The sequence below is a fragment of the Canariomyces notabilis genome (genome assembly GCF_033297395.1).
Source record: "Canariomyces notabilis strain CBS 508.74 unplaced genomic scaffold N656scaffold_12, whole genome shotgun sequence".
Classification (NCBI taxonomy): domain Eukaryota; kingdom Fungi; phylum Ascomycota; class Sordariomycetes; order Sordariales; family Chaetomiaceae; genus Canariomyces; species Canariomyces notabilis.
In genome coordinates this window covers 226,117-250,469 of record NW_027041834.1, presented here as the reverse complement: position 1 = coordinate 250,469, position 24,353 = coordinate 226,117, and the positions used below count along the sequence as shown (strand labels likewise).

Below are 24,353 nucleotides of genomic sequence, written 5' to 3'. Positions count from 1 at the left end.
ACATTTTGATGGGAATGCTTGGGAAAATGGGTTGCAGCTTGGCGGTTTTCATCAAAAAAAATATCCCGTTCGGGTTCGCTGAGCGACAGGGTGTGGGGGACCTGGGGTGTGCTGGGGGTGTGTTCACTTGGATGGAGCATTGGAGCTTTTTGCAATGCTCGCTTCTGCAGCACACCCTTTCTTGTCTGGTTAGCCAATCAGCTCGACACGAGTCTTTAGGGTACCCCTCGTGCGAGATCTCGGCGAGCCATGTAGGGAAGAAGGGCGCCAGTTTATGCTGGAGACCCATTGCCAGGCCTGATGACACTTAGCCAGGAGCAGGCTTTACGATTGATCCTATTCTTTGTAATGAGTCAAACGAGAGAGTCGCTTCCAATTCCAAGCACTTGACATGGCTCTATAGCTTTAAAAGGCCATCGCGCCGCTACCTTGATGTTGTGATATACCTAGCTTCCAAGACATTGAAGACATTGAACTCAACACTGAACTCAACACTGAACTCGACACTGAACTCGACGCTGGACTCGAATCATTGCTGCTCATCTCAAATCGTCACGGCCGTCACAGGGCCAATTGCATACACGACGGTGTCGGTCACTTTGACACTCTCCATTTCCTCTCCGAGTCCCTTTCCCTATCCCATTCCCAATGGCCTCCCTCCTAGGGACATCGAAGCCTGCTCGCGTTACCAACGCTCCAGTCGTGACCAAGATGAAGAATACTTCCCCTGGGACCTATCCCAGGTCCGATATCAGGGTTAACCTGAAGGATCACTATGGCTCCAAGGTGTTTACCTCTGGCTCATCGGTGGTTGGCGAGGTTACCATCACCACCAGGCGAAATGTCCCCTTCGACGCGATCCAAATCGTCCTTGTCGGACACACCAAGACCAGTTTCGATGGATGGGGCCTGCCGCAGGAAGTCACGCACACCTTCTTGAAGATGGCCATGCCGATCGAGGAACCCGTGCCCAGGGTGCTCGAGTCTGGCCACACCTATGTGTTCCCCTTCAACTTCACCATCCCCAGCCAACTGACCATCAACGCCTGCAACCACGCCCGGCTTTCGGATCAGTTACAGGACCACCACCTTGCCCTCCCTCCCAGTGTCGGCGGCTGGGAAAGAGACGACATGGGCCCGCTCATGGTCCGGGCAGAGTACATCATCAAGGCGCGGGTGCTGAAGGACGAGCCCGACGGAAAGAAGACGCGCATCATGGAAGCAACTCAGCCGATCCAGGTGCTGCCGGCAACCGCAGAGGAGCCCCCGCTCAACGTCACCGATAACGACCACCTCTACGCCATGTCCAAAACCAAGACGCTCCGCAGACACATCATTTCAACCAAGCTCGGCCGCCTGACCGCCGAAGCCGTCCAGCCCGGTGCCGCCGTGCTCTCATCCGACGGGCGCCGCGTCGTGTCCCATCCTACAGCCCACATCAAGCTAGACTTTGAACCCGAATCATCCTCCTCCTCCTCCTCCTCGCACACCCCGACACCTCCGCAGATCACCGGCGTGACCGGCAAGATCACCGCACACACCTTCTTCAGCTCCGGCCCCATCTCCGACTTCCCCAACCTGGGCGAGTGGAACCAGCCGTGCGCGATTGACAAGCGCGGGCAGTACTTCGCGTCAACTCCCCTGCCGGGCATCTCATTTAGCCAGCAGCCCGCTTGGTCAACGCACACTCTCTCCACAGCAACAGCAACAACAACACCAGAAAACATTCCCATTGTGAGGCGTGACTCGGGCTACTGTGGGAGCAGCACCAGCGATCTCGGCGAGTCAGACACAGAGAGGAAGAAGAAGAAGCAGCAAAAAAAGCACAGCAGAAAGCCATCGTCCTCATCAACCACAACCACATCCTCCTCGTCGACAACAACCACAACCCCCGCCCCGACCTCGTACAGCACCACGCTAAGCGTGCCCATCTCCCTGCCCACAGACAAGAAAACCTTCCTCCCGACCTTCCACTCATGCATCGCCTCGCGCGTCTACACCCTGCAGCTTTCCCTCGCCGTCACGGTGCGCGGGTCGACAAACAACCTTACCCTGTCGCTGCCTTTGCAGGTGGCCGTCGAGGGTGGCGCAACCATGACACCCGGCCAAGAGGGCGGTGGTATTACCAATGCTGCTGCTGCTGGTGGTGATCTGGATGGATTGCCCAGCTTTGAGGAGGCCGCCGCCGACGAGCATCTTCGTCCTAGGGTTCTACATGTCCCTGGCGAGGATGATATGGCTAGGGGGTTTGTTAGTGGTGGGAGTCGAACTGTGTTGAGTGCAGTGACTGCTGCTGCCGCTGGAGGGAGGGATGAGTTGCCTGGGTATGCGGAGTTAGGGTATCGGAGGGCTGATTGATTGCCTACCTGGTATGCTTTCCGTGGGCTGATATACTACCTTTTCCTCCTTCTTCTTTTTCCTTTCTCCTTTCGCTTTTCCATCTACACTGTGATCAAGCGTCGTTCCATATTTCATCTCATGATTGGATTCTAGTACTAACATATTGGATGGACCATTGATGGTGTTTTTACACTACTAATACTGGATGGAGACCAAAAAGGGGCACACAGGAAAAGTTCAGGGCAACATTCAGCTGGATACCCAGTAGCTGGCGTTGGTTCTTTTATGTTTTATGTATTTTGCGAAGGGCTGGCTTTGATATAGACAGGAAGTAGTACATACGGTAGAGGTATCCTTCCAGTTGAATTTTTTAGTACGAGAAAACAGCCTCCGCTGCCAGCAGTCCATACTCCGCACGTCCCCATATCCCGCGCGTGAGACTGGCAATCTTTCTCCCCAGCCAGAGTGTTGTGTTCTATCCATTCCTACTTCCAAGTCAGGCTCACTCAGTTCTTGACTGCTCATACCTTTTGTTGTTCCCCTTGGTTGATGACAGAAGCCACCATCTTCCTAGGTACCATCCTGTTAGACAACATTGCGCAGAACTCGAACAGGCCTGTGCTACCTTTACGGTGCCATAATCATAGAGTAAGCTTGGGAAGGGTCCTCAACTCATCTTCCTGTCCTTCTTATTTCCATCGATATCTACTTGGAAGTTCCTTCACCGGTCACCCTCCTGCTCGATCTCCACCGATATCACTCCTGACTGCCTTTGGCTGCAGTGTTTGTCCTTGACGGGTCGTGAAACATCAGAGGTACTGCAGTGTACAGTGGACGGTCACTGGGCTCGGAAGAACGTGAGAGTAGGCCTCAGACCGTGACCTGATCTTCAATGATACCTGTCCATGCTATCCTCATAATGCTCAAGCATAAACAGGCCCTTGAAGCAACTCAAATCATCTCGACCCTAGAGTAACCTCCGAGACCCGACCCCGAAATGGACGCGGTCCGCCAGAGCATCTTTCCAATTCCGCAGCCAGTCCTTTGTTTATTTCCTGGTCCAGGCGTTGTCAGATGAGATCCGTCATCGTCGGGTCGCCATGAGACTAGTAAAGTCCTGGGTGAAGACATACGGAGAGGAATCATCAGGCACCCCCTTATTTGCCGTGCTTGGGGCAGCCAGCGCACTTGCAGTCGGCGCAGCTGCAGTCGTCTCCGCACATGGTGATGATGGACGTGTGAGGTGGTAGAGAACGGTTGGTTCAACTTGTTGATATGCCCGATTGTTTCGAGTTTGGGAGTCTTCTGCTATAATCGGCTGAGAGACAAAACGAGGAGAATGAGAAGAGGGGACGAACGCCTCGGGAAAACGAGTCACTTTATAGTCTATCAATCCAAATCTTGCCCACGCCAAGCCAGTTGACCTTCCTTTTTGATAAACAACTTAAACCATCTCACACGCTTATACTCGGATGACCGACCCCGCTCGCCAGGGAGCCATCATACACAGCAGCGGAGACGCTGGATAATGAGATGGGCGAATGAGAACTGCCGCTAATCCATAGATGGACCCCGAAGTGAGCAAGTTTTGTGCGTTCCAATATGTGGTTCGGAACGGAGCGATGTGGCGCTGTGACATTATCGGATCCGTTCCGACGAATTTCTTGGGCCTGAGATCCCGGTATGAACTTCTGAAGGGCTGAAGCCGAACGACGGGTTTCCCGCTCCGTTCAACAGTCCAAGTAGGGACATATCACTCTTCTCCTGGCACTGAAAAGCTTGTGTCAATTCCCGCCATATGACCCGACTAACGGTCACAGGACGGTAGGTCAGGTTCCGGTGTGGTTCTATGTGGGCCTAGACCAAGGGCATTTTGCTGGAACTCCTCAGCTGCACATGATGCAACCTGGTCCGGTGCCATGGCGACGAGAAATCGCTATTAGGAATGTTAAGTTAAGTTGTTTAGTATTACTTAGGTACCTAACCTCGAGCTGAGTAAGTTTAGGTATCTTATACCAGTGGCCTCGTACGGTTGATACACACGGCGATGGACAGAGGAAAAGTCAAAACGCGGGATCAAAGTCTGCTTTCATCAGTACTAATACACTAGACGACTGGCGGATCATCGGTGTTGAGGTATGCCTCTCGCTTTCTTTGATTCCCTTGTTTTTACACCCCGCTGCCCGATACTCGTGCTCGTCCCGTAAAGCCCGTCCTACATACATGTAGAGGCACTGGACTAGTATGGACTATGGAGCTATCTACAGTGTACCACGTGGACTCGTGGAGTATGGATAGTACCTAACTATATTACGGTAAGATGAGGGCAGTGAGTTAAGGTACTGGAAGGTACGGAAGTAGTAATGCCTCTGCCGAAAGCCTTCTTGTCCAAGGTGAAGGATACAGGTACGTAGTAGTACTGTAATTGAACCAAGTATTCCAAATTTGACATGAGATTCTTTTGGCCGGCATGGTTTCATGCCTCATTCTGCTGATTGAGAACGAACATCATTGCTTCGTGACCCCTGGCAGCAGCCAAGTCGAGAGCCGTCTTCCCATCGGCATCCGTCGCACCGCTTCGAGCACCATTTTGAAGCAGATGACATACCATGGCAACGTTCCCTTGAGCAGCTACACAGTGCAGTACGGTTGCCTTCTTCGGGCCGTAGTGCGCGTTGATATCAGCGCCGTGGGCAAGAAGTAGATCCACCATGCCTGTTGGCTGCAAATCGAATGCCTGCATGGAAAAGGTGTATGTGGCTGCCTCGTGTAACACCGTGATCCCATCATCGTCCATCGCTTCCACGTCCGCACCCGCATCAATGAGCAGATGGGCAATCTCCAAGCATCCAACCCTAGCTGCTTCGTGGAGTGCCGTCACGCCATCCTTATAAGACCCACGCCAACCGTCCCAATAGGCATCAGGGCCATCACAGTCAAACCAGCCGGCATACATCATGTTCCTCTGATTAACATCAGCCCCGTGCTCCAGGAGGAGTTGAACAACTCCTGGTAGGCGATAACGTGTAGCTTTATATAGCGCGCTCCCGTCATAGTCGGTCTGTACCGCCACATCCGCCCCTTTATCAAGGAGTCGCCGTACCAAAGCCAGTGCCGTCATTTCTCCTCCGTTGGATGATGGGATAGCCAGCGATACAATAGTAGGCGTACACGCTAACAGTGCATCGAGGTCCGACCCTTTTTCGATGAGAAGATCAAGCACAGCTAGACGTTCTTTGGCTTCCTGTTCCTCGTGTCCTCTCCATATCTTTTCTCCTTCCTCGTCCATTTCTCCCCCCAGGTGGTCATGAACACGCAGCATGTGGTAATGATAATCATGAAACCTTGAATGGAATACACACAACAAGACTGTTTGCTCGTCGTCATCTTTCGCACCCAGCTGCGCTCCATTGTCGAGTAATTGCCTCACCACCGAAGCGGTTCCATGCTTTACTGCGAAATGAAGTGGCGTTGCGCCATGCACATCAGCTGCTTGGATATCAGCACCGTGTTCAAGTAGGAGCCGAACGCCAGTGTTGTAGCCCCTAGAGGCTGCCCAATGCAAAGGAGTTCTGCTGTTTCTATCTCGCACGTTGACGTCAGCCCCATTGGCTAAAAGGAGCTGCAGCACGCTGGCATCCTCACGCACGATGGCCTCGTGCATGATGGGGATGCATGTGCCTGCATCATCATCATTGTCATTCGGATCGGCACCCATTCCCAGCAGGGACATGACTTCGTCTTCGTCTGCTCGATCGACCGCACCACGGAGCCTCGAAGTTGCTAGCCATCGCTCCGTCTCGTTCGCCTTGCCGATGCGCTCCAGTAAAATTCTGACGACATTCTCGTGCCCATGCCTAGCAGCTTTATGAACTGCTGTTCTCCCTTGGAGGTCCTCGGCTAGGACGTCCGCATTGCTTTCCAGCAGTGTGCGGACCATCGCTGCATTACCTCCCCCAGCAGCAATATGCAACGCAGTTTGGCCGTATCCATTTTTGGTGGAAATGTTTATGCCTTTTGCAACCAGGAGCTGCACAACTTTGATATGACCGGCCGAAGCAGCTGGCAAAGCTTTGAAGAAAGCTGGGCGCAAAAGCAGTTTCGTGACTCCTCAGGCGTCTGCCGGCCGGAGCAGCTTCATGGAGCGCGGTGCTGCCGAAAGCAGCGTGGTGGAGCGCTGTGTAGCCGGAAGCATCCCTGGCAAAGATGTTGATGCCTCTTGCAGTTAAGAGCTCCACAACCTTGATATGACCGGCCGAAGCAGCTTCATGGAGTGCTGTCCTGCCGCTTCTGTCCCTGGCAGATATATCTATGCCCCTTGTGATCAAGAACTGTACAAAGTCAATATGACCGGCTCGAGCAGCACAATTGAGCGCTGTATGGCCGAGTCTGTCACTTGTTGAGATATCAGCTCCATACTCAATAAGAAGTCGCGCCACGCCGGTATGACCGTGCTCTGCTGCTAAGTTGAGCGGCGACTTTCTGTTGGGGTATTGTTCCTCATGTGGGACATCATTGTAGTCTTCCCCGTCATTACAGTCTGCCCCGTCATTACAGTCTGCCCCGTCATTATAGTCTGCTCCGTCATTACAGTCTGCCCCGGCTTCGATGAGAAGTTGCGCCACAGACTGATGTCCAATTCGAGCTGCTATGTGCAACGGCGTTTCAGCATTATTTGCGTAGCGGCCTGCCGTGGCCGTGACCGTGACCTTTGCCCCTTCTCTCAATAGAAAATGGACCATTTGAGCATGGCCGGCCTCCACCGCTAGATGGAGTGGTGTTACACCATCAGTGCCATAGCGGTTGTCATATGGAGCTGTTGTCGCATTGACGTCGACCGACTCCGCCATTATATGCCGTGCAAGATCAACGAGACCAAACAAAGCGATAACGTGCAGTCGAGTTATATTGGGCGCACTTCCATTATTGGGGTCCCACTGGAGATAGCTCATCCCTGTCCTCTTCTTGTCGGTCGCCTGAATGGCACTCAAGATGCTAATGTTGTTGCTTAGATACTCTAGGGCGAGCTCACGGACATCGTTGCCCAGTTCGTCGCGTACGTGATCTCCCCAGTGGCTGGCAGCATACCTCAAGAACGGATAATTTCGAAGACGGGTATATAGTTCTGCCTTTCTCAAGCAGTATCTCTCAGCAAATGGCCGAAATAGCAGATATGCCAGGCAGGTCTTGGCGATCGTTGAACGTGCTTCGGGAAAGCGCGCGGTACGGGTCCGCTCAAGGTAACTCTGAGTGGTGTAGTGCACTAAGCGGATCTGGTCGCTTTCCCTGTCAACGGTTACTAGGCCGGCGCATACTGAGACCATGAATTCCGTTTCATGGAGACCATCTTCTTCGAGGTCATCGTCGCCCGGTTCAACGGCCAGGGCGTGCTGTAGTTCGGCAACAGTGAGTGGTCGGAGCGAATAGGAAATCCAATAGAGCACTCTGTGGGCTAGGGCTGCTTGGCCCTCGTCTTGGTTCTGTATCCGCTGCATGGCCTGATCATAGGTCTCGTCAAGTTCCTTGGGCAGGCTGCCCAAGGCTGTGCGGACTTCGCGGCGCGTGAGCTTCTTTGCCAGACTGTCCATGTGCAGCTGGGCAAGGAGAAACCTAAGCCAGAGAGTCAAGTGTCAGCATGAACAGATAGTGAAGAGAGGAGACCTCAACAAGCGGGACACGGCAGGCAAACGTACATTCCTCGACTGTTCTGAACAATGGTCTCGGTGATTTCCTCCGCGAGCGCAGGGCTCGCACGGCAGTGCTTTGCCAGCGATGTCTCCTTTCCAATGCGAGTCTCGACATATTGTTTGATGTCATGATCGGTTGCCCTTATCTCAATTTGCGGGACATTCCCAAATGTCTCTTGGATGGTTGAAGAGTATCTAGAGGTCACCAGAATTCGTGCATTGTGTGGTAACTTATGGACCTCCTTGAGCAGGCTGGCTCTTTTGTTGCCGCGTTCGGGACACTCATCGAGAGCGTCTATCACGACGAAGACGAGCGAGTACGCTGACGCCTCTTGCACGAGCAGCAGGGAGAGCTCATCCAGCGTGGGATGCGTCTGCCTCCTGATGTGCTTGTCATAAAGGCCGCGTACGTCGTCTGGGAGAGCAGAACGACGTTGGACGAGCTGCTTCAATAAGCTTCCCAGCATATTCGGAGGTGTCTGAACCTCTTCTTCCTTGTAGCTGCAGTACAGGTAGATCACGGCTGCGGGTGTGCCTTGATGCTGGCGCTCAAGCCAATCGATAATTATTGACCTGTAGACAAAGCTTAGCAATGCCTCGATCGAGGACGCTGTATTGAGAAAGATAAATAGCCATACGCTAGCGTTGTCTTGCCAGCACCAGCTTCAAATCATTAGTAAATAGGACGAACACCAGGGTGCAGCCATTGTCTTACGCAGCCCAGGACACCACAGAATCCGCTCCTTTCCCTCTAGCCAATGCTTGAATCTAGGGTCAGAGAGGAGCCATTCTCCCGTTCCAGGTTGACGCCGATTGAAAAAGTCAATCTGTTTAGTTGCAAAGTCAAGGCTAGAGAGCCAGGCAGTGATCGTGTGAAACTCCTGGTCTAGATGGACGATTTCATGGTCAGCTTGCGTTCCTACAGGTACCAATAGTATGAGTAACCACTTCATCAACCGTGGGAAGTACGAACTCTGTCGAACCGCAGTAGCTTCACCAATGGCTTCCCGTAAATCCTCTTTCACATCAACAAGGTCCTGTTTCAATGCCAAGGCAAGCTTGCTTGACAAGACATCAGCAATGCAAGAAACCACGCGAAGCTGCCTACTAAAAGAGGGACTTGCAATTGATCGCTCTGCAAAGCGAGCATGACAAGCGTCTTGACTCGCTCAATCTGCGCGAGTACTTCGTCGATCTCTTTCTTGTCAAGCGCCCAGGTGAAAAGCATTCCCGCTCTTCTAAGCTGACCAGTCGATGGTTCAAGTTTCGTCGCTAGCCGTTCCATTCGATCTCGTAGCTGATCCAGCGGGCCTCCTTGAACCCCTAGGCTGCGGACGGCCACAAACCATGGCTCCAAGGCGGACTTGGCTTCCTCGACCCGATATCTCAGGTCGGTCAACAGTGCCAGAAGGCTCGACGAGTGCCGAGCTAGATGGGCCCGCTCAGAAGGGGCATCCTTGACGTCGTTCACATATCTAATGACCTTTGTTGTCGTGTCGATTAGCCGAACGAGACCCGCGACGAGGCCCACCGGCACCGAAACGGGATCCATCTTCAGGCGCGCTTGAAAATTAGAGCGAGGCTGAGGCAATACCCGATGAGGGGTTATCAGGAGATTTAAATACATACCTTACCCTATCTAAGAGCTCAACCAGTCCTGGGGGACCATTTTGGGGCCTTAGGTGCAGCAGTGAAATGTATAGGTACTGTACGCCTCCGGACCTGCGGGTTGCGTTGAGGCAGCATGTGCCCCATGTTTGTTGGCTCGCGTTCTGCAACCACAAGGTCCACAGAATGTCCAACGAAGCCGCATAGTTGCTGGACAGCCACAACCATGGTATGAATCATGCATGAGCGGTTGAATAAATCCTTTCTTCATTGGTTTTTCCAAGGTAGCGGTGCTACTTTGTGCACCATTTTCCCGAGTCGAAAGCCAAGGCGAAGCGCAAGGCTCACGAATTGAAGATGTTTCCACTAGTACTCCGTACACGACTCCGCAACCACACCCTTATTAGCATATCTTATCTAAATGATAGGCACAGCCGTCCACTGCAACCCCAACCCTCACCTTCCTCCAACCTCATTGCTCAACAATGATAAGGACCGCTCTCAACAACCTTCTCATCAGGCTGCACCTGCGCCGCGACCCCTCCCAAATATGGGAACCCCCAACGCTGCTAGACCATCTCCTCAGCTCCCCACTTCAATATCTCTTTTCGCGCATCTACCACGCGCTTCTGGTGCTGCGCGGGAGACCCTTCCACCCGCCGCGCAACAAGCCCACCATCCGCGTGGTCTGCCTCTCTGACACGCACAACCTCACGCTCCCGTCCGAGGCGGTGCCCAGCGGTGATCTGCTGATCCACTGCGGCGACCTGACCGTCGATGGCACCGTCGCCGAGATCCAGCGCCAGGTCGACTGGCTGCGGGCGCTGGGCGGGGAGAAGGGGTTCCGTCATCGCGTCGTGATTGGCGGCAACCACGATGTCTGGTTTGACGAGGCGGTGAGGGGGAAGGGCCAGGGAATGGAGAGGGAGGTAAATCTCGCCGGCGTGGAGTATCTCCGTGACCGCATGGTGAGGTTGGAGTTTTCCGGCGGGAGGTGGCTTAATGTCTACGGCTGGGGCGCCTTGCCTTGGTGTGGAGAGGGGTTTGCGTGAGTGATTCCCACTACGGGCTGGTTTAGATCAGCGAGGGAGTGGGAGGATGCTGACAAGGGCTGGTTGGCGGTCCTAGGCTTCAGTATGAGCGGGACAGGCATCCATGGGAGGGACGGATACCTGATGAAACGGACATTCTGGTAACGCATACACCACCGGTAGGTTCTCGTAAGTTGACTAAAAAGATGTGATGGCCTGACTGTGTTCCAGCGCCACCATCGCGACCTCGGGCTCGGATGTGACGGCCTCCTGGAAGAGGTCTGGCGGGTCAAGCCAAAGCTGCACGTCTTTGGCCATGTGCACGCCGGCTGGGGTAAAGAGGCCGTCTACTACGACGAGTGCCAGAGGGCGTACGAGTCTCTCATGGCGAAGCCCACAAGGGGCTTCTTGCGCGATCTGATACCGGGTGCTAGATGGATTGAGGCGTTCAATATCCTCCGATACGGTCTGAGCAGCATCCTGTGGAAGTGGATCATGCTTGGTCCAGGGACTAATAATGGAGGTTTGATGGTCAATGCCGCCCTGACGTACCGAAATACCGGGAGATTGGGAAATCCAGTGACGGTCGTGGATCTGTAGATTGGATTGATCATTAGATCGTCCATGAGAAATACTATTACACTAATTGAATGACACTCCATCTCATAATACAACCGTGATCCAAGATAGAATTTCCGCAACCCAACGCCAATCCATGCTTTTAGCTCATGATTCGTACAGCGCAAACACATCATACCATAACCCTCCTCAATGACTCGGTACCCCCAAGGACGCGTCTTCCAGAAACGGCGCACCTACCAGCGCCTGACTCCCACTTCCCAGCCCTGTTAGTCATGAACTTCTCCTGCCGCGGATGTGTCCCGGTCATCCATTTGTGGATGCATGCGTAGCAATACACGATGCCTGTCGGGCATGCCGTTGGCGTAGTAATCTCGCCCTGGCAGATGGGGCACAGCTCCGAGTTCTCCGGTGGCGGGACCGTGTAGATCGGCAACAGCGACGAAGCGGCGATTGGCGCGTTTTCGACTGTCCTCCGCTCTTTCTCCTCTTCATCAACCTCATCCTCTTCACCTCCTTTCTCTTCATTGACCTGCGTCTGTTTCGCCGCATCGGACGGAAGGCCCGTCACCACCGGCGGCGGCAGGTCCAAGCTCTCAGCCGCTCTCCTCGATAGCTGCTTCGCGAAATCCGACGCGTACCACCACTCAAGGAACTTGAGCGCAAAGATGCTCGTCGGGAGCAAGAGCGACAGCGCACCTAGCGCACGGGCCCCCAGCGTCCGCCTCCCCGCTTGCTTGGCCAGCTTCTCCTCAAGCGCCTCTATGGCGCGGTGATCAGCCGCATTCATCCGCCTCACCCGCGTCCCGATCAGCCAAAGGAACGGGTTATGGTATTTGGAGTTGTCAAACAGATAGGCCAGGTTAAACGCCAGCAGTGCAAAGTAGTAGGCCGCATGGACGCTCGGGTAGACATTCCTCAGAAACCAGCGGCCGTAGTGTACCATCCTGTCTTTCCACCGGGCATCGTGTGGCAGGCGGTTGTAGGCGGCACCCAGCAGGGCGCGCGGGGCGTCCACCTCGTAGGCCTCGTCGAGCTTGCGCTTGATGTAGGGCACGCCGACCATGACGGCCAGGTTCTTCCATATGTCGGCGTTGCTGAGGCGCAGGGCGTCGCGCACCACGCCCGGGGCGGCAGCAGTCGCGCGCGGGATCTCGGCGGCGAGCGCCTTCTCGCGCTTCAGGCCATAAAAATGCTCGGTGAAGGAGCCGCCGCGCGTGCGCAGATAGTGGCGCTCAACGAGGAGAGCGGCGAGGGCATAGAGCTCGTCGAAAGAATTAAGAACGCGCAGCAGATGGCGCGGGTAGCGGTGCGTGAGAAGAGTCAAGAGATAACGCAGTGTCGGCGGGAGCAACGCCGACAGCTGCTGCTCCGAGAGGAGCTCAAACAGCGATGGCTTTCCTTCGTCAAACGTGCCCCGAAGGGCCGTGACGAATTCCATGGCTGGCTTTTGGCCCTTTGGGTTTTGGGGTTTGGGTGGGATGGAAGTTGCAAATCGGAAAGAGCTGAGCCGAGCCCAAGGATTCGGATCCAATTAGCGAATGCGATTTGCCGAGGCAATCCTACAGTTCCAGTGCCTCCGTACGGAGTACAGCCCAACCTGGTTTGTTCGCTAGCGCATGACTTGAGGGCCGAGGTAAGCCCAATATCTCACTCTCGAAAGCAAGACAGCCAGGCCTCTTTTTTTTAAATAAGGAAGTTGGACCAATAGGCGCGCTATCCTGAATATTACCAGATACTCTCTTTTTTCGCCCTATCATTCCTAACAGCTGTTGAGACGCGCGTCATTCTGAATTCTGGACCAGTATCCCTATTAAAGTTCCGCGCTAACAGATAAACCAGGGTTGTCCTGTACCCTGTGTAAGATGCTGCTGCAACGGTACGGCACCGAGTACACACACTACAGCACAGGGGTTCCCGTCCCCACAGTACCGTAACGGTCCCTTATAAACAGGCCTCAAGTATCCGAGAGAATGGCATATCAAGGCCGCTTACATTCCACACAGAGTATACCAGTTGATTCCAAATATTGGTACAACCTCACGTCCTCATCATGTCGGAAGCAACAATCAAACTACTCCAAGAAAACAGCGCCGCACTGTTCAAGCTTAGCGGCGAGGATCGGGTGCGCCTGCTAATGAGACAAGCTGCCGACATTGCCAACGACCCTGAGGACAATGCAAGTACCTTACCCCTAACCCCTGAGACATGTAAACACCCTGTGCTCCCTGCATTATCCAGACGACGACTACCTACATACTTTCCTATGAGGCACCCCTAACATTCACCCTCTCTTATAGGAATACACAAAACCACTGTTCAAATCCCTCGCCCTGCACTCCGTCTCCAACGACTCCACGCATCCCTCAATAACATTCACCTTCACCGTCAAGCCAGGGCACTGCAACATTTTGGGCAACCTCCACGGCGGCTGCACGGCATCCATCTTCGACTTCTGCACCAGTACCCTCCTCGTCCTCTTTGCCAGCCCCGGCTTCTGGTCCCATCTGGGCGTGAGCCGCACCCTCAACACGACCTATCTCCGCCCGGCGCCCATAGGCACCGAGCTGCTCATCGAGTGCGAGGCGGTCCAGGTCGGTAAGCGCTTGTCCGTCCTCAGGGGCACCATGAGGAGGGCCAGTGACGGGGCCGTGGTAGCGCTGTGCGAGCATAACAAGGTGAATTCGGACCCTTCACCCTCGATGTGACGGAGAGCTCGTACATTTTTGTTAGCTTAGGGCTATCATAAGTAAGATAGCCGCTTCATATCTTGAAGAGAAACGGACCATGTACCCATTAGATAATACCTAGCTCAGGTTATGGTATTCAGGCATGAAGTTCCACGGTTCGTCGGACTGGTTCATGGCCTCGTTAAAGCGATTCATGTAATCGGCCTCGTACTCTTGGAAACCGATATCATTGGCCATATCATTGAAACTGATATTGGCGATATCATTGGCCCAATTCTCCTCGTCCTCAAGGTCTTCCTCCCACTCATCACCTTGGTCGTCCTCGTCCTCATTCTCATCTTCCTCGTCCTCGTCATCCTCATAGTCATCCTCTTCGTCCTCGCGTTCAAAGAGGCGGTCGAGGTGGAAACCGTCATCTGTGTCGTCATCTTCTTCCCCGTCCAAGTCCACCTCGTCAAAGTCATCGGCAACTACACCACCATCATGAGTCAGCCACCTTGCCGCATCTACAGAACACCAAGGGACACCTACTGATGGGGAGCACATCGTCGACCAGCACTTCCATCTCATCTCCCGACCCCTCGGGGTCCGACACCTTCCAGAACGCCGTCGGCCCACAAGGTCCTTGTTCGCTGTAGTCCCTAGAAGGAGAAACCCAATGAGCCTTTTTCCATGATACAATGCCGAAATGAGCAAAGAAATGGCCGAAATATACTTGTCAAACCAGGTGCCTACAACACCCCTCGCCGACCTGATACCGCCGATCTGTATCCCCTCACTCTTCCACCTCTCCTCGCCGTGAAAGATGGAGCACGACGTCCATCGCACTTCGCCCTCAGGCGTCATCCTGACCGTGCCGCGGAGGTCTGAGTCGGCATTATCATCCCAAGACCCGTCCAGCGCCCGCGAGACGCCCACGAAGTGCACGACAGGGTAGCCTGGATGGTCATCTTCGCCTGGCGGCTCGATTCTAGTCGCCCGGACTTTCATCAAAATCAGCCGCGTCGCCTCGCCGACATCCAGCGGCGGGCGGGGCACACCGGGTGGGGTGTCCTCGTCGTCCAATTCGAAGTTGTAGTGAAGAAAGTCGGCGTAGTCTGCCATAATATCATGAGATCAATATACCGCTGCGCAGCGCTCTTGCTTGGCTCGCAATCAAACTCACCCAGGAAACAGACCACCCTCAGCCAGCAGCCGCTCACCCCATAGGGATCGCGCCTTTCCACCTCTCTCTTAACCCTTTCCGACCCATCCTCTGTAGTTTCGTCTTGCTCCTCCCCCTTGAAGAATTCCTCCTTCGACCATGGGATATAGCTCCCTCCCCAAACCCCGGCAAACGGGCGTGCCCAAATGTTTGCGAATATCGGTGACGCCACGAGGCGCTTTGACCGAATGTTCGCCCAGAGCACGATGAGAATAGCCTCCATCTTTTCCCAGTCCACCCTCACCCCTAAAAGTCTACCATCACCATCACCACCATCCGCTTCCTGATCCTGATCCAAGAACGGGCCCCACTTCGTTCCGGTCGTATGTTCACGGAGGTCATACACCTTAGAACACGCGAGTGCGTACACGCCACCACGGTACGGCCACTCCTTCCACCACTCACTCTCCTGCCACCGCGGTACATCCTCTTCTACCCCCTCCCCCCGTTCGTTCTCCTCCTCCTGCTCCTTCTCAGCCGCCACTTCGGCGTCAAAATCAATCAGATCGTCGGCATCGTCGTAGTCGCCATGGTCCAAGGGATACCCCCAAGTCCTCAGGCTGGCGCGCTTCATGTCTGCGGGGGTCTTGAACTTGGACTGCTCGTACTGGGGGCCAGGAAGGCCGGGACCGTACAGGCAGTTTAGTTTGGCGCTGAGCTGGCGGTCGGCGTCAGATGCAGCCCGCCGACCCCTGGCAGCGCCCGCAGCAGCAAGCTTGCGCCGTCGCATCGGCGGTGCCTTCATCTCCTCATAACGATCAAACAGGCTAGAGCGAGTTAGATAAGCAAGGCCAGCCGGCGCAGACGCGGCGAAGAGGGCGGCGAGAAAGGCGGCGTTGCGGGAGGTCGGATACGTCAGCGAGCGGGAAGCACGTTTGGCGGGGGCGGTGGTAGTGGCGGTGCGGGTTTCTCGGACAGGCTCAGGATGATGGTCAGCTTTGTGGCCTTCCGCGTTTTGCGGTGCAACAGGGGCCTCTTCGCTGCTGGTGCTGCCGGTGGCAGCGATACTGGAGCCATCTTCGATAGGTGTGATGGGGAACGATGGCGGTGGTGGTGGCACTACGGTTACGGCATTCTGGAGTAGCCTGGTGACGGTGCTATGGACAAAGGCCACCTCCTTCGATGGTCTGGGGCAGGTGAGGCTGATGAAATGATTGGTAGGTGCGCAGAGGGTTTTGAGGCGGACGAGGTCGCGGATTTCTTGGGTGAAATCAAGATCCTTTCTTGGTGGTTCATCCTGGGCCTTATGTCAGTTCGCAAAATATCATTGAGGAGCTATGTGCGAGTAGGCATACAAAGAGTCGGAGATAGATGGCGCGGCAGAGGGCGTTGTTGCCCTGGATGAAGTTGTTGAGAAAGCGGCATGTCAGCTGAATGGCCGTCAGATCGTCTAGTTCGACCAAGCTAAGGATGTTGTGCAGGATTTCGGGCGGGAGCTGTGTCAGAAGCATTTTGAATCTCTGGCCCGAGGCTGTTGATGGTTGTGAACGACTGTTGTATTTCTCCTGAAGCTCTGGAGCACGTCAATCATATGTGACCGAAATATCCGGCAACCAATGGAAATAACGGTAACTATCCCTCCTTCCATGAATCGCCAGATTCCGTTGTTGCCTTGCTGCCTGCCGGATTTAACTCTCGGCAAGAGAGCGGCAAAACAGTAATGTTGGTCCGTATAGACTTCACAAGCCTGAATTAACTGAGGGGAGTGCAACCTATGATGAAGTTGAATGTTGAAAGTTGAAAGATGGTGGGGCCTGAAAGCATAGGAAATGGTTGTATGTACTGCACGGAAATGGGCTGGCGGGCCAAGACTCCGCTATGGTGTAACTGGTGTTAAATACCTTAGTAGGTTGGTATCCGTACGGAGTTAAGGGGTACTGTACGTACTATACAGGTACCGAATGTACAGTACAAAACATACAGTACATTTCTTACGGGTTTGGCTTCCGTCTTTCGGGTTGCTAACTCCGCTCCCGCATGCTTCCAGCTACACTCCTTGTAACGACGTCCGGAAATACAGATAGATATCCGTAGGTGATTGAGTACATACAGATCCATACCTGCCTGTTGATTGCAGACCGAGAATGAACTATACACTACAATACAAGGAGGGCAACCCGACGACATACACAGTGTTGTACTTCGCAATTACATGGTGCCCAAGTTTGATCGACTGTGATAACACCTGAACGGCCATCTGAACCCTACAATCTATTTGTATGTGCCCGGCCGTTTACAAATCCGGTAGTACCAAGCTTGCGCAAAATAGCCGTTTCCTCATTACGTCCGAGGCCCCCACGGTCAGTATGAGCTCAGGCACATTGGACAACCCTTGGCAGGTGATGAGGTACCTTCGTATCATCATCATGTATTTGAGAAACAAAAGGTATAACAGCACAAGGGGTATAGGCAAAAAGGTGTACGTGAAAACCCATATGTAAAGGTATGCTTAGCAACCGCTGTCTGGCCGACGCCGAACGTGAAGTGCCATCCAACGCTCGCTCCACCACATGCCTCTTTCTCTTCCGATCCACGGTGTAATGTATTGGTTTTGTAAGCCCCGCTCCCACATACTCCCCCGTCCGTATCCCCGGTCCGGCTAGAGCAATTCCCTCTGCAGCCAAACCCTTAGGCAATGTACAAAGGAAAGAGAAATTATTCGCATTGCTCAGATGACGTTCTGCCCTGAATTGAGCACGATGCAGTTATTCAGGAGCGTGGCCCCTTCTTGAAGCAACTCCCACCGTGTCATCTCAAACGTCTCCTTCAGCACCATCAACAGTGGTGTGTTGTGGTTGATGCCCTTCATCGACTTGAGTTCTTCGGGCGACGACACATTGCCGTATTTGATGAGATAATCTCGCATCTGCCGCACCTTGTCTTGGTGCGTCGCCGGCGGCGGTACGCCCGGGCTTGGGCCTTCCAGAGCGTATCCGTAACACCAGACTACCAGCGCGGCAAAGTACAGGACCCAAGGGCGGTTAAGTAGCACGTCGTCTCGGGCCGAGTACAATTCCTCGTGGCGGCCGTAGCCATTAGAGTTTGGAGTTCCCACGCTGTCCGACATCATGACCGAATGCAGGAACTTGAGTGCGTAGTAAGTCGCATCGCGCGCCTTCGCTGACGGCGCCCATACGTCCTTCATCCGCCGCTGCGCGCTGTTTAGGTCCTGCGCTCCAATTGCCCGGCCCAGCAGCCTCTTTGCCCTTGCAAAGATCTGACAGTCCACTATGTCCACGTGCATTGCCATGTGCGCCAGATGATGGAGCACGATCCGACTCTCAAACATCACGTTGGCCTCGTTGCGGTTTGAGAGATCATAGGCATACGGATCAGCCGAGATTTCACCCCGTCTGAGAAGCGTCTTGTCAAAGTCGCTCTTCCACGCGTCGAATGCCCGTGTCAGCGTCCCCCGCCATTTGTCCCGTCCTCCGAGGGCCTGGCCGACCCCGCCGCCTAGGGAATTGACCTGCAGATCTCGTTGATTCATATGCCAGCTGACACTGAGCAGGCCTGCCATGAGGATAGTGCGCCCGAACGAGTTTGTTTGCACTTCCTGGTTGCTTAGCGTTTTCTTGAGCCCCTCGAGAAACGAGATAGGCTTGTTGCCCATCGACATAAGGTTCGCTTCAATCCTTCCCACCTCTGCGCCGCTTGTGGCTTTCCACAACTTGTCGTCGCACGGCAATGGCAAGCGCATTTCGTGGGCCACCATCACCGTCGAGTGTCCAAACATAGTCGCGTGAATAGAATCAATGACAAATGCCGCAAACGCCGCACGCCGTGTCGCCTCGTTAGTAATCCAATGAGTCCACCACTCTTCCGGCGTATTGGCCATCCCGGGAGTCGAGGACTGTCTCGACCCGTTGGCCTTGTCGTCCCTGGGATTCGGGGGCGAGTCGAGGGCCGACTTTCCAATCAACGCTCTTCCGCGGCGCATGAGAGTAATCGTGGTAGCGTGATGGATGTGCGCTCGCTCGTGGAGCTCTCTGGTCGAATACATCTTCTCATACAACTCGAGGAGTAACAACGTCTGGAACACCCAGAGCTTGGCCGGCGGTCGACAGTTCGGGTCCTGGAACATTTCCCATCTGAGATGCCACGCCAAAAAATTGGAGAGATGCGCACTGGCCTTGGCAGCCTTCTGGCCGTGAGCCTTGTCGAGGCAGACTGCTCCAATCGTCATGACAGCGATCAATAGCAGATTCGGCGTCTTATCAGGCGAAAACGTCGGCTTGTGGAGGATTGGGACCTGATCGCTGAAGTGAAGCCAATAAGAGCCAATGTACGCTTGCATCATTTTGCGGCTCAAAATGTGCGAGTCGTCGTTCCGATCCCCCTCAAGGATGCTCTCACGCTGCCGTTCGACGGGGGCGTGGCCGTTTTCGTGAAACCGTTCCTTGATGAACTCATATATCTCTGCGCTCTTCTCTTCCGAGATGACAAACTCTGGAAGGTTCTGGTCGAGAAGGTTGGTGACGGACATGACCTGATGCGGCCCAGCCGAAGGAGGGTAATAACCCATCTGGCTCGGATCGTTATAGTAGGGCATATTGTATTGGTTCGGGAATTCTCCATAGCTAGAAAGCGTCAGACATTGAAGACAAGGGGTTGTTTGGAGACTCACTTGTAACCCTGGATGGGCACACCGGTCATCGGCGAGCCATCCCCGTGAGTGTTAAACAGATATGCCACAAAATCTTCGGGAATTGCAACGTATGGTGACTTATTGAGAATGCTGTCGCTCCCGAAGACAGGCATCGTTTGCTGCATTCCCATCTGATCTAGGAGCATCATCTCACTGGCCGCTTGCGGATGCTGATCGGTATACTCGGCGGAGTTCTGAGGGCCATACGCCTGCTGATCTTCCCTTGCAACGGCAGGGGACGACGCGGTAAAGTCGGACGGCGGAAGGCTAAACGGAGGAAAATTCTGTGGCGCGACGTAAGGCATCCCGTTGGCGGACTGGGGCGTATTGGCTGGCTGGCTGTGGTAGCCAGGCTGCGTAGATACAGGGGATAGAACGCCGTAAGGGCCAACATTGGTCTGGATCGATGGCCGTCTAGGGCCTGGCGGAGAGTGGTGAGCTGGTCGTTGAGCCACGTGGGAGAAACTAGGGTCGTGATGCATATAGTCGACGCCGTTTGGCGTCCCATTCGCGTACGTGGTCGGTGGGGTGTTGGTCATAGGCGTATATGGGCTGCCCATGGCATCCTTGGGAGACTGGTACTGCATGGTCAGCGGACGCCCTTTGCTGTAGCCGGTTCCTGGACGATTCGCTTCCGGCGAGGCGGAACCAGTTAAGGGGAAAGGCGGCCTGCTATCCGCAATAGGCGACACTTGGCTCATCAGCGAGTCTTTACGATTCAAGGCCGAACCTTTGGCCGTGTGCCGGTCTTTGTGCCGATTACAGAGGTCAAGCCGCACAAATGTCCTCTGGCAGTCGCCGATTCCGCACTTATAGACCTGCTTCGGATTATGGTTGAGCTGGTGGCGGTACCTTGACGAAGTGTTAGCAGTCACAAGCACGGCTTTCCAGTGTCGTGACATACAGGTGCTCGGCCCTGGAATAGCTCTTCCCACAGCCCTTTTCTGGGCACTCAAACTTCTTGTCCAGTCCCTTGCGGCTCCTCCTGCGTTTCCGTGCGGGGCCCTCTGAATTGGACGAGTGCGCTTGGTCTCCTCCGCCCTCACCATCATCGGCATCGTCAAGGTCTAAACCCTCAACATCCTTATCGTCGGACCGACTGCGGGCTCGGCCCCTCTCGCGGTCGGGTTCCTGTTTGACGTTGTCCGGCGACGGAGTCTCCTCGAGTGGCGCCATAGCCTGCGATGAGCGAGAGGCAGGCACTGACGCTCCAATTTCACTTGGCTGGGATGCAAGAACCGAAGCCATGTTCATATCAGACGCCCATTGGCAATACCAGGTGGCGACAGGCGGCACAGTTCGAGTGACAAGGACCTGGTAGGCTTGAATCGCTCATTCAACGGGGTGAGGTTTCGGCACAAATTCCCTCTCAGAGTTGGAAGGCGGAGAATCGGAAGATGGCAATGACGAGGGTTTCAAAATAGACGAAGAAAGCCCCGGTCCGGCCCTACCGCAGGGCACTCCTACTCTGCGAGCGAAGGAGAGGATAGGAAAGTCGGCAGAAGTCGATGGTTGCAAACCGAGAGACTACTTGTTCCGGGCTCAATCTAGACCTCGCCAGACCAATTTGGGAGAGCAGCTCACGGAACCATGGCAGGCAAACCCAGAACGACTCTCACTGCAAGTCGGAGGAGGAGAGGAACCGAAGGCTGGCGCGGCCCGGCGCCTCCCGAAGACGATCGGCCGCAGATGCCTGTTCTCTTGCGCGGAGTACCGAAGTCCAAAAACGAGAGACTATGCAAGTTCCTACAGTTTCGGAGGTAGTCTTAGTGAAAAGGAACCTCTTAGGCGGGATGGGAAGCGAGGTGGGAGGCTCGTTGCGGGAAAATGAAGGGAAAGTGGTCCGCTAATAGCAGGGCCGTATTAGAAAAGGTGCCCTGGGAAACCCTGCACGACGGAGAAGACGGGTCGCGGGAGAAGGGGAATTGATGGGGCCGGGGTGCGACATGGTAGCAGTGGGGGGTGGGTCAAGCATCTGCAAGCAAGCTGGTGGACCAAGCGCTCGGGTGGAGCTCTCGACCGCAGGGGGTAACGGCAGGCGAGACCGAGAGACGGAAGACGAAGACGGAACGGAGAGAATAGGGTAAAGTGGAGTAAGGGGAGGAATTACCAAAGTAACAAGAAATGAAATAGGATGGAATATAGAAAGAAAAAAGAATCAGAAATATCTGGATACAGGAACACTACTTCAAGTAACAATTGTAAAAGTGAGAAAACAATTCCTTCCCATTCTCTGTATGACTTGCAGCAAGCGAAATGGTCCGGGACTGCCCGCCCGTTGAAAGCTCAAAGCAGCACGGCCATCCACATTTGGCTCCGTCAAAATTGCTGCACGGGCAACATGTGCGCACAGTCCAACTTTTTCCCGTGATCGAGGCATGAAAGGCAACCTCTCGGGTACCTGCTCTTCTGCCCGCACATGCGGTCCTCGAGAAGCACTAGGAACTTGAAGGGGGAATTGAACAGGCGCCTAGCGTGCTAAAGAGGAGCAATGAAGAAAGTAAACATGGAAATGCATACCTAACCTCGTCAAGAACCGCCGATCTCAGTACCGCACCAGGGGTTGACTAGGCGCCTTACGTGAGGTACAGGAGGTGCGGGAGATACAGGAGACAGCGATTTGAAGGTGGCCGAGGAAGAACGTAGCAAGAAATCCGCAGGCAGAAATGCGACCTGGTGCGCCTGGCGTCTGAGATCGGTATCTGGGCTCCAACTCCAGTGTTGTCGGCTGGCTTGCCTGGGGGTTGAAAATGGAGTTCTGGGGAAGGGGATGAGAAAGTGAGCGGCGGGAGTGTGGGGGTCTTATTGCCCCGTTAGGCTTCACTTCAGAAAGGGCGCTGGCCGTGACAGGCCGCGCTGCCGTTACAAACAAGGTATGGGTAATGTATTGTATTGTACTTACCAGGACAAAACTTACATTAGGTACTCCGTAGCAACTGCCCGCACTGCCTAGCTAGTAGTGCTTAAGGGGGATGCCATATGTCTTTACCTTACCCAACCTACACGGCTTCTCATAGCGAAATTAAGCTTCATACCACAGGTTACTTCGTATTGCACTTTATCCGAGAGCGCGCTGATAAATTTGCCCTGTTCATCGAATTCAATCCTCAGCAGTAATAAGGCAGCCCGATGCCATCCGGCGATTTGCACCGCGCTCTCATCCTGTGCCTTGCGGCTGCGACTCCGGCCCGGGTCGCGGGTACTCCACGGGCAGTTACTGGGAGACCCGGAGTACCAGGCTTGCAGATCCATATAGACACAGAGATCCGCAACGAATGTCAGATGTTCGCACATCTTTTCATCGACTGATGTGAGATGCCATTATTGAACCCCCTAGTTGATTGTTCAAGGACCAATCGAGAATTTCCGTACCAACTCAGCTGTTCTTGACGGTCGACAACACCAAGCATCCCATAGCTAGTCGAAATCCCTTCTCGCCACCGCCACGAATAGGCCTGGGCCTGTTGACTGCGATTTCAACAGCTAGTGTACGGCTGCATTCTTGCGCAGCATGGAATAGCAACCGGACCTTTTCACACCTTGGCCCGATCCAGCATGGGGTGCGGCACAGCTCAAGTAGCGACTTTTGGGTATATATACACGCCCTGGTGTGCAGTGCTTGGCTCCGTGGGCGGGCGGGGGTTTGCCCCCAGCCGATATTCACCGCGACGCGACATATAATACGTTTGGTTTTAGTGGAAGGACGACAAGCAATCAAACGTTCACCACGAAGTACCAGGCAGTTGAGGAGAGTCGGGTTACTGTGCCAACGTCCTAGGGGGAGGTAGTGTCAGGAGAAGCGCACGCTGCCTATCTTCCTATGTAGGTAGGTATTTAACCCCTCCAGCCTGGGCCTGAACAGCCACACTACTCGCAGGCTGCGTAGGTCATGCTACTACAAGTGTATGCCACTCAGCAATGCTCCCATACCTAAATGGTGGATTTGGCCCTACCAGAGGCCCCCGAAATGGCTCGATAAACCCTCTCTCTTCCCCGGCTCCGCTTTCCTTCCCTATGCCCTCGTGCCCTCTTTCTACACTAGGAGGCTAGGTCCTCTACTGTACACGTACGACTATTGCGTACGCTATTGGGATGCTTGGGAAATCTTGATCGAATCCCCCAACCCTTGATCGGCGTCAACGCAAGACGGCAGCGTGGGATGACCTTGGGCTGACAAGAGATCAGGGCCGGACCCTGCAACCTTGCCATGGCAGTGGGGACTGGGGAAGCCAGTTCTGATTGGCAGAGAGCCTACAGGATCTCCGCGTCCCACTTTTGCATCCCAGCATTATCAAGGGAAACAAAAACTCCCGGCAAAGTTTCGAGGCTTGGCTGTCTTTTCGCACCGAGCCTTGCGATTCCCTCGGTATTCAAAACGTTGGTCGATGAGTAAGGTACCTTAGAGTTGCCATCACGGATTTGATGGCAAAGAGCTTCTGAAAAGTCATATAAGCTAATTTACATAAGTACACTACACGTACAAGTTGAGGACCGAACTCTCGTCGATAATTAGCGAAACTCCTCCCACAAAAGGCTCGAAACGCACCGGGGTGATCGCCAATGTAA

At 54.3% G+C, this 24,353-nt stretch overlaps 10 protein-coding genes across 10 annotated transcripts; 3 read left to right on the top strand and 7 right to left on the bottom strand.

Annotated features, from left to right (window-relative positions):
- Window positions 1-711: 711 nt before the first annotated feature.
- N656DRAFT_753862 (uncharacterized protein) lies at window positions 712-2,734 on the top strand (the record flags this gene model as incomplete). The annotated part of the gene is made up of 2 exons (XM_064813070.1): window positions 712-1,871; window positions 1,923-2,734. 2 exons carry the CDS (start codon window positions 712-714, stop codon window positions 2,356-2,358), a joined length of 1,596 nt encoding a protein of 531 aa, XP_064669699.1. The 3' UTR covers window positions 2,359-2,734.
- Window positions 2,735-4,645: 1,911 nt separating this feature from the next.
- On the bottom strand, window positions 4,646-5,296 carry N656DRAFT_768783 (ankyrin; the record flags this gene model as incomplete). The annotated part of the gene is made up of 2 exons (XM_064813652.1): window positions 4,646-4,759; window positions 4,949-5,296. 2 exons carry the CDS (start codon window positions 5,294-5,296, stop codon window positions 4,646-4,648), a joined length of 462 nt encoding a protein of 153 aa, XP_064669698.1.
- A 1,198-nt stretch (window positions 5,297-6,494) lies between these two features.
- N656DRAFT_676886 (ankyrin repeat protein) lies at window positions 6,495-6,824 on the bottom strand (the record flags this gene model as incomplete). The annotated part of the gene is made up of 1 exon (XM_064810502.1): window positions 6,495-6,824. A coding segment is annotated over one exon (330 nt), but the record flags the coding sequence as incomplete, so codon positions are not given.
- A 439-nt stretch (window positions 6,825-7,263) lies between these two features.
- On the bottom strand, window positions 7,264-8,494 carry N656DRAFT_768782 (uncharacterized protein; the record flags this gene model as incomplete). Its single annotated transcript, XM_064813651.1, has 3 exons — window positions 7,264-7,316; window positions 7,373-7,950; window positions 8,034-8,494. The coding sequence occupies 3 exons, from the start codon at window positions 8,492-8,494 to the stop codon at window positions 7,264-7,266; spliced, it is 1,092 nt and encodes a 363-aa protein (XP_064669696.1).
- Window positions 8,495-9,069: 575 nt separating this feature from the next.
- Window positions 9,070-9,579, bottom strand: N656DRAFT_710093 (uncharacterized protein; the record flags this gene model as incomplete). Its single annotated transcript, XM_064811644.1, has 1 exon — window positions 9,070-9,579. The coding sequence occupies one exon, from the start codon at window positions 9,577-9,579 to the stop codon at window positions 9,070-9,072; it is 510 nt and encodes a 169-aa protein (XP_064669695.1).
- A 432-nt stretch (window positions 9,580-10,011) lies between these two features.
- Window positions 10,012-11,333, top strand: N656DRAFT_779619 (Metallo-dependent phosphatase). The gene is made up of 3 exons (XM_064815228.1): window positions 10,012-10,683; window positions 10,764-10,845; window positions 10,898-11,333. Exons 1-3 carry the CDS (start codon window positions 10,121-10,123, stop codon window positions 11,264-11,266), a joined length of 1,014 nt encoding a protein of 337 aa, XP_064669694.1. The 5' UTR covers window positions 10,012-10,120; the 3' UTR covers window positions 11,267-11,333.
- Window positions 11,254-12,724, bottom strand: N656DRAFT_779618 (uncharacterized protein). The gene has a single exon (XM_064815227.1). The coding sequence runs from the start codon at window positions 12,684-12,686 to the stop codon at window positions 11,418-11,420; it is 1,269 nt and encodes a 422-aa protein (XP_064669693.1). The 5' UTR covers window positions 12,687-12,724; the 3' UTR covers window positions 11,254-11,417.
- Window positions 12,725-13,059: 335 nt separating this feature from the next.
- N656DRAFT_109936 (Thioesterase/thiol ester dehydrase-isomerase) lies at window positions 13,060-14,040 on the top strand. Its single transcript, XM_064808509.1, has 3 exons — window positions 13,060-13,124; window positions 13,252-13,424; window positions 13,546-14,040. Exons 2-3 carry the CDS (start codon window positions 13,299-13,301, stop codon window positions 13,951-13,953), a joined length of 534 nt encoding a protein of 177 aa, XP_064669692.1. The 5' UTR covers window positions 13,060-13,124; window positions 13,252-13,298; the 3' UTR covers window positions 13,954-14,040.
- On the bottom strand, window positions 13,790-16,868 carry N656DRAFT_109883 (uncharacterized protein). Its single transcript, XM_064808508.1, has 3 exons — window positions 16,435-16,868; window positions 15,101-16,376; window positions 13,790-15,032 (listed from the first exon to the last, which is right to left on the bottom strand). Exons 1-3 carry the CDS (start codon window positions 16,588-16,590, stop codon window positions 14,053-14,055), a joined length of 2,412 nt encoding a protein of 803 aa, XP_064669691.1. The 5' UTR covers window positions 16,591-16,868; the 3' UTR covers window positions 13,790-14,052.
- Window positions 16,869-17,807: 939 nt separating this feature from the next.
- N656DRAFT_798469 (uncharacterized protein) lies at window positions 17,808-20,963 on the bottom strand (the record flags this gene model as incomplete). The annotated part of the gene is made up of 3 exons (XM_064817761.1): window positions 17,808-19,719; window positions 19,767-20,639; window positions 20,692-20,963. 3 exons carry the CDS (start codon window positions 20,961-20,963, stop codon window positions 17,808-17,810), a joined length of 3,057 nt encoding a protein of 1,018 aa, XP_064669690.1.
- Window positions 20,964-24,353: the final 3,390 nt, after the last annotated feature.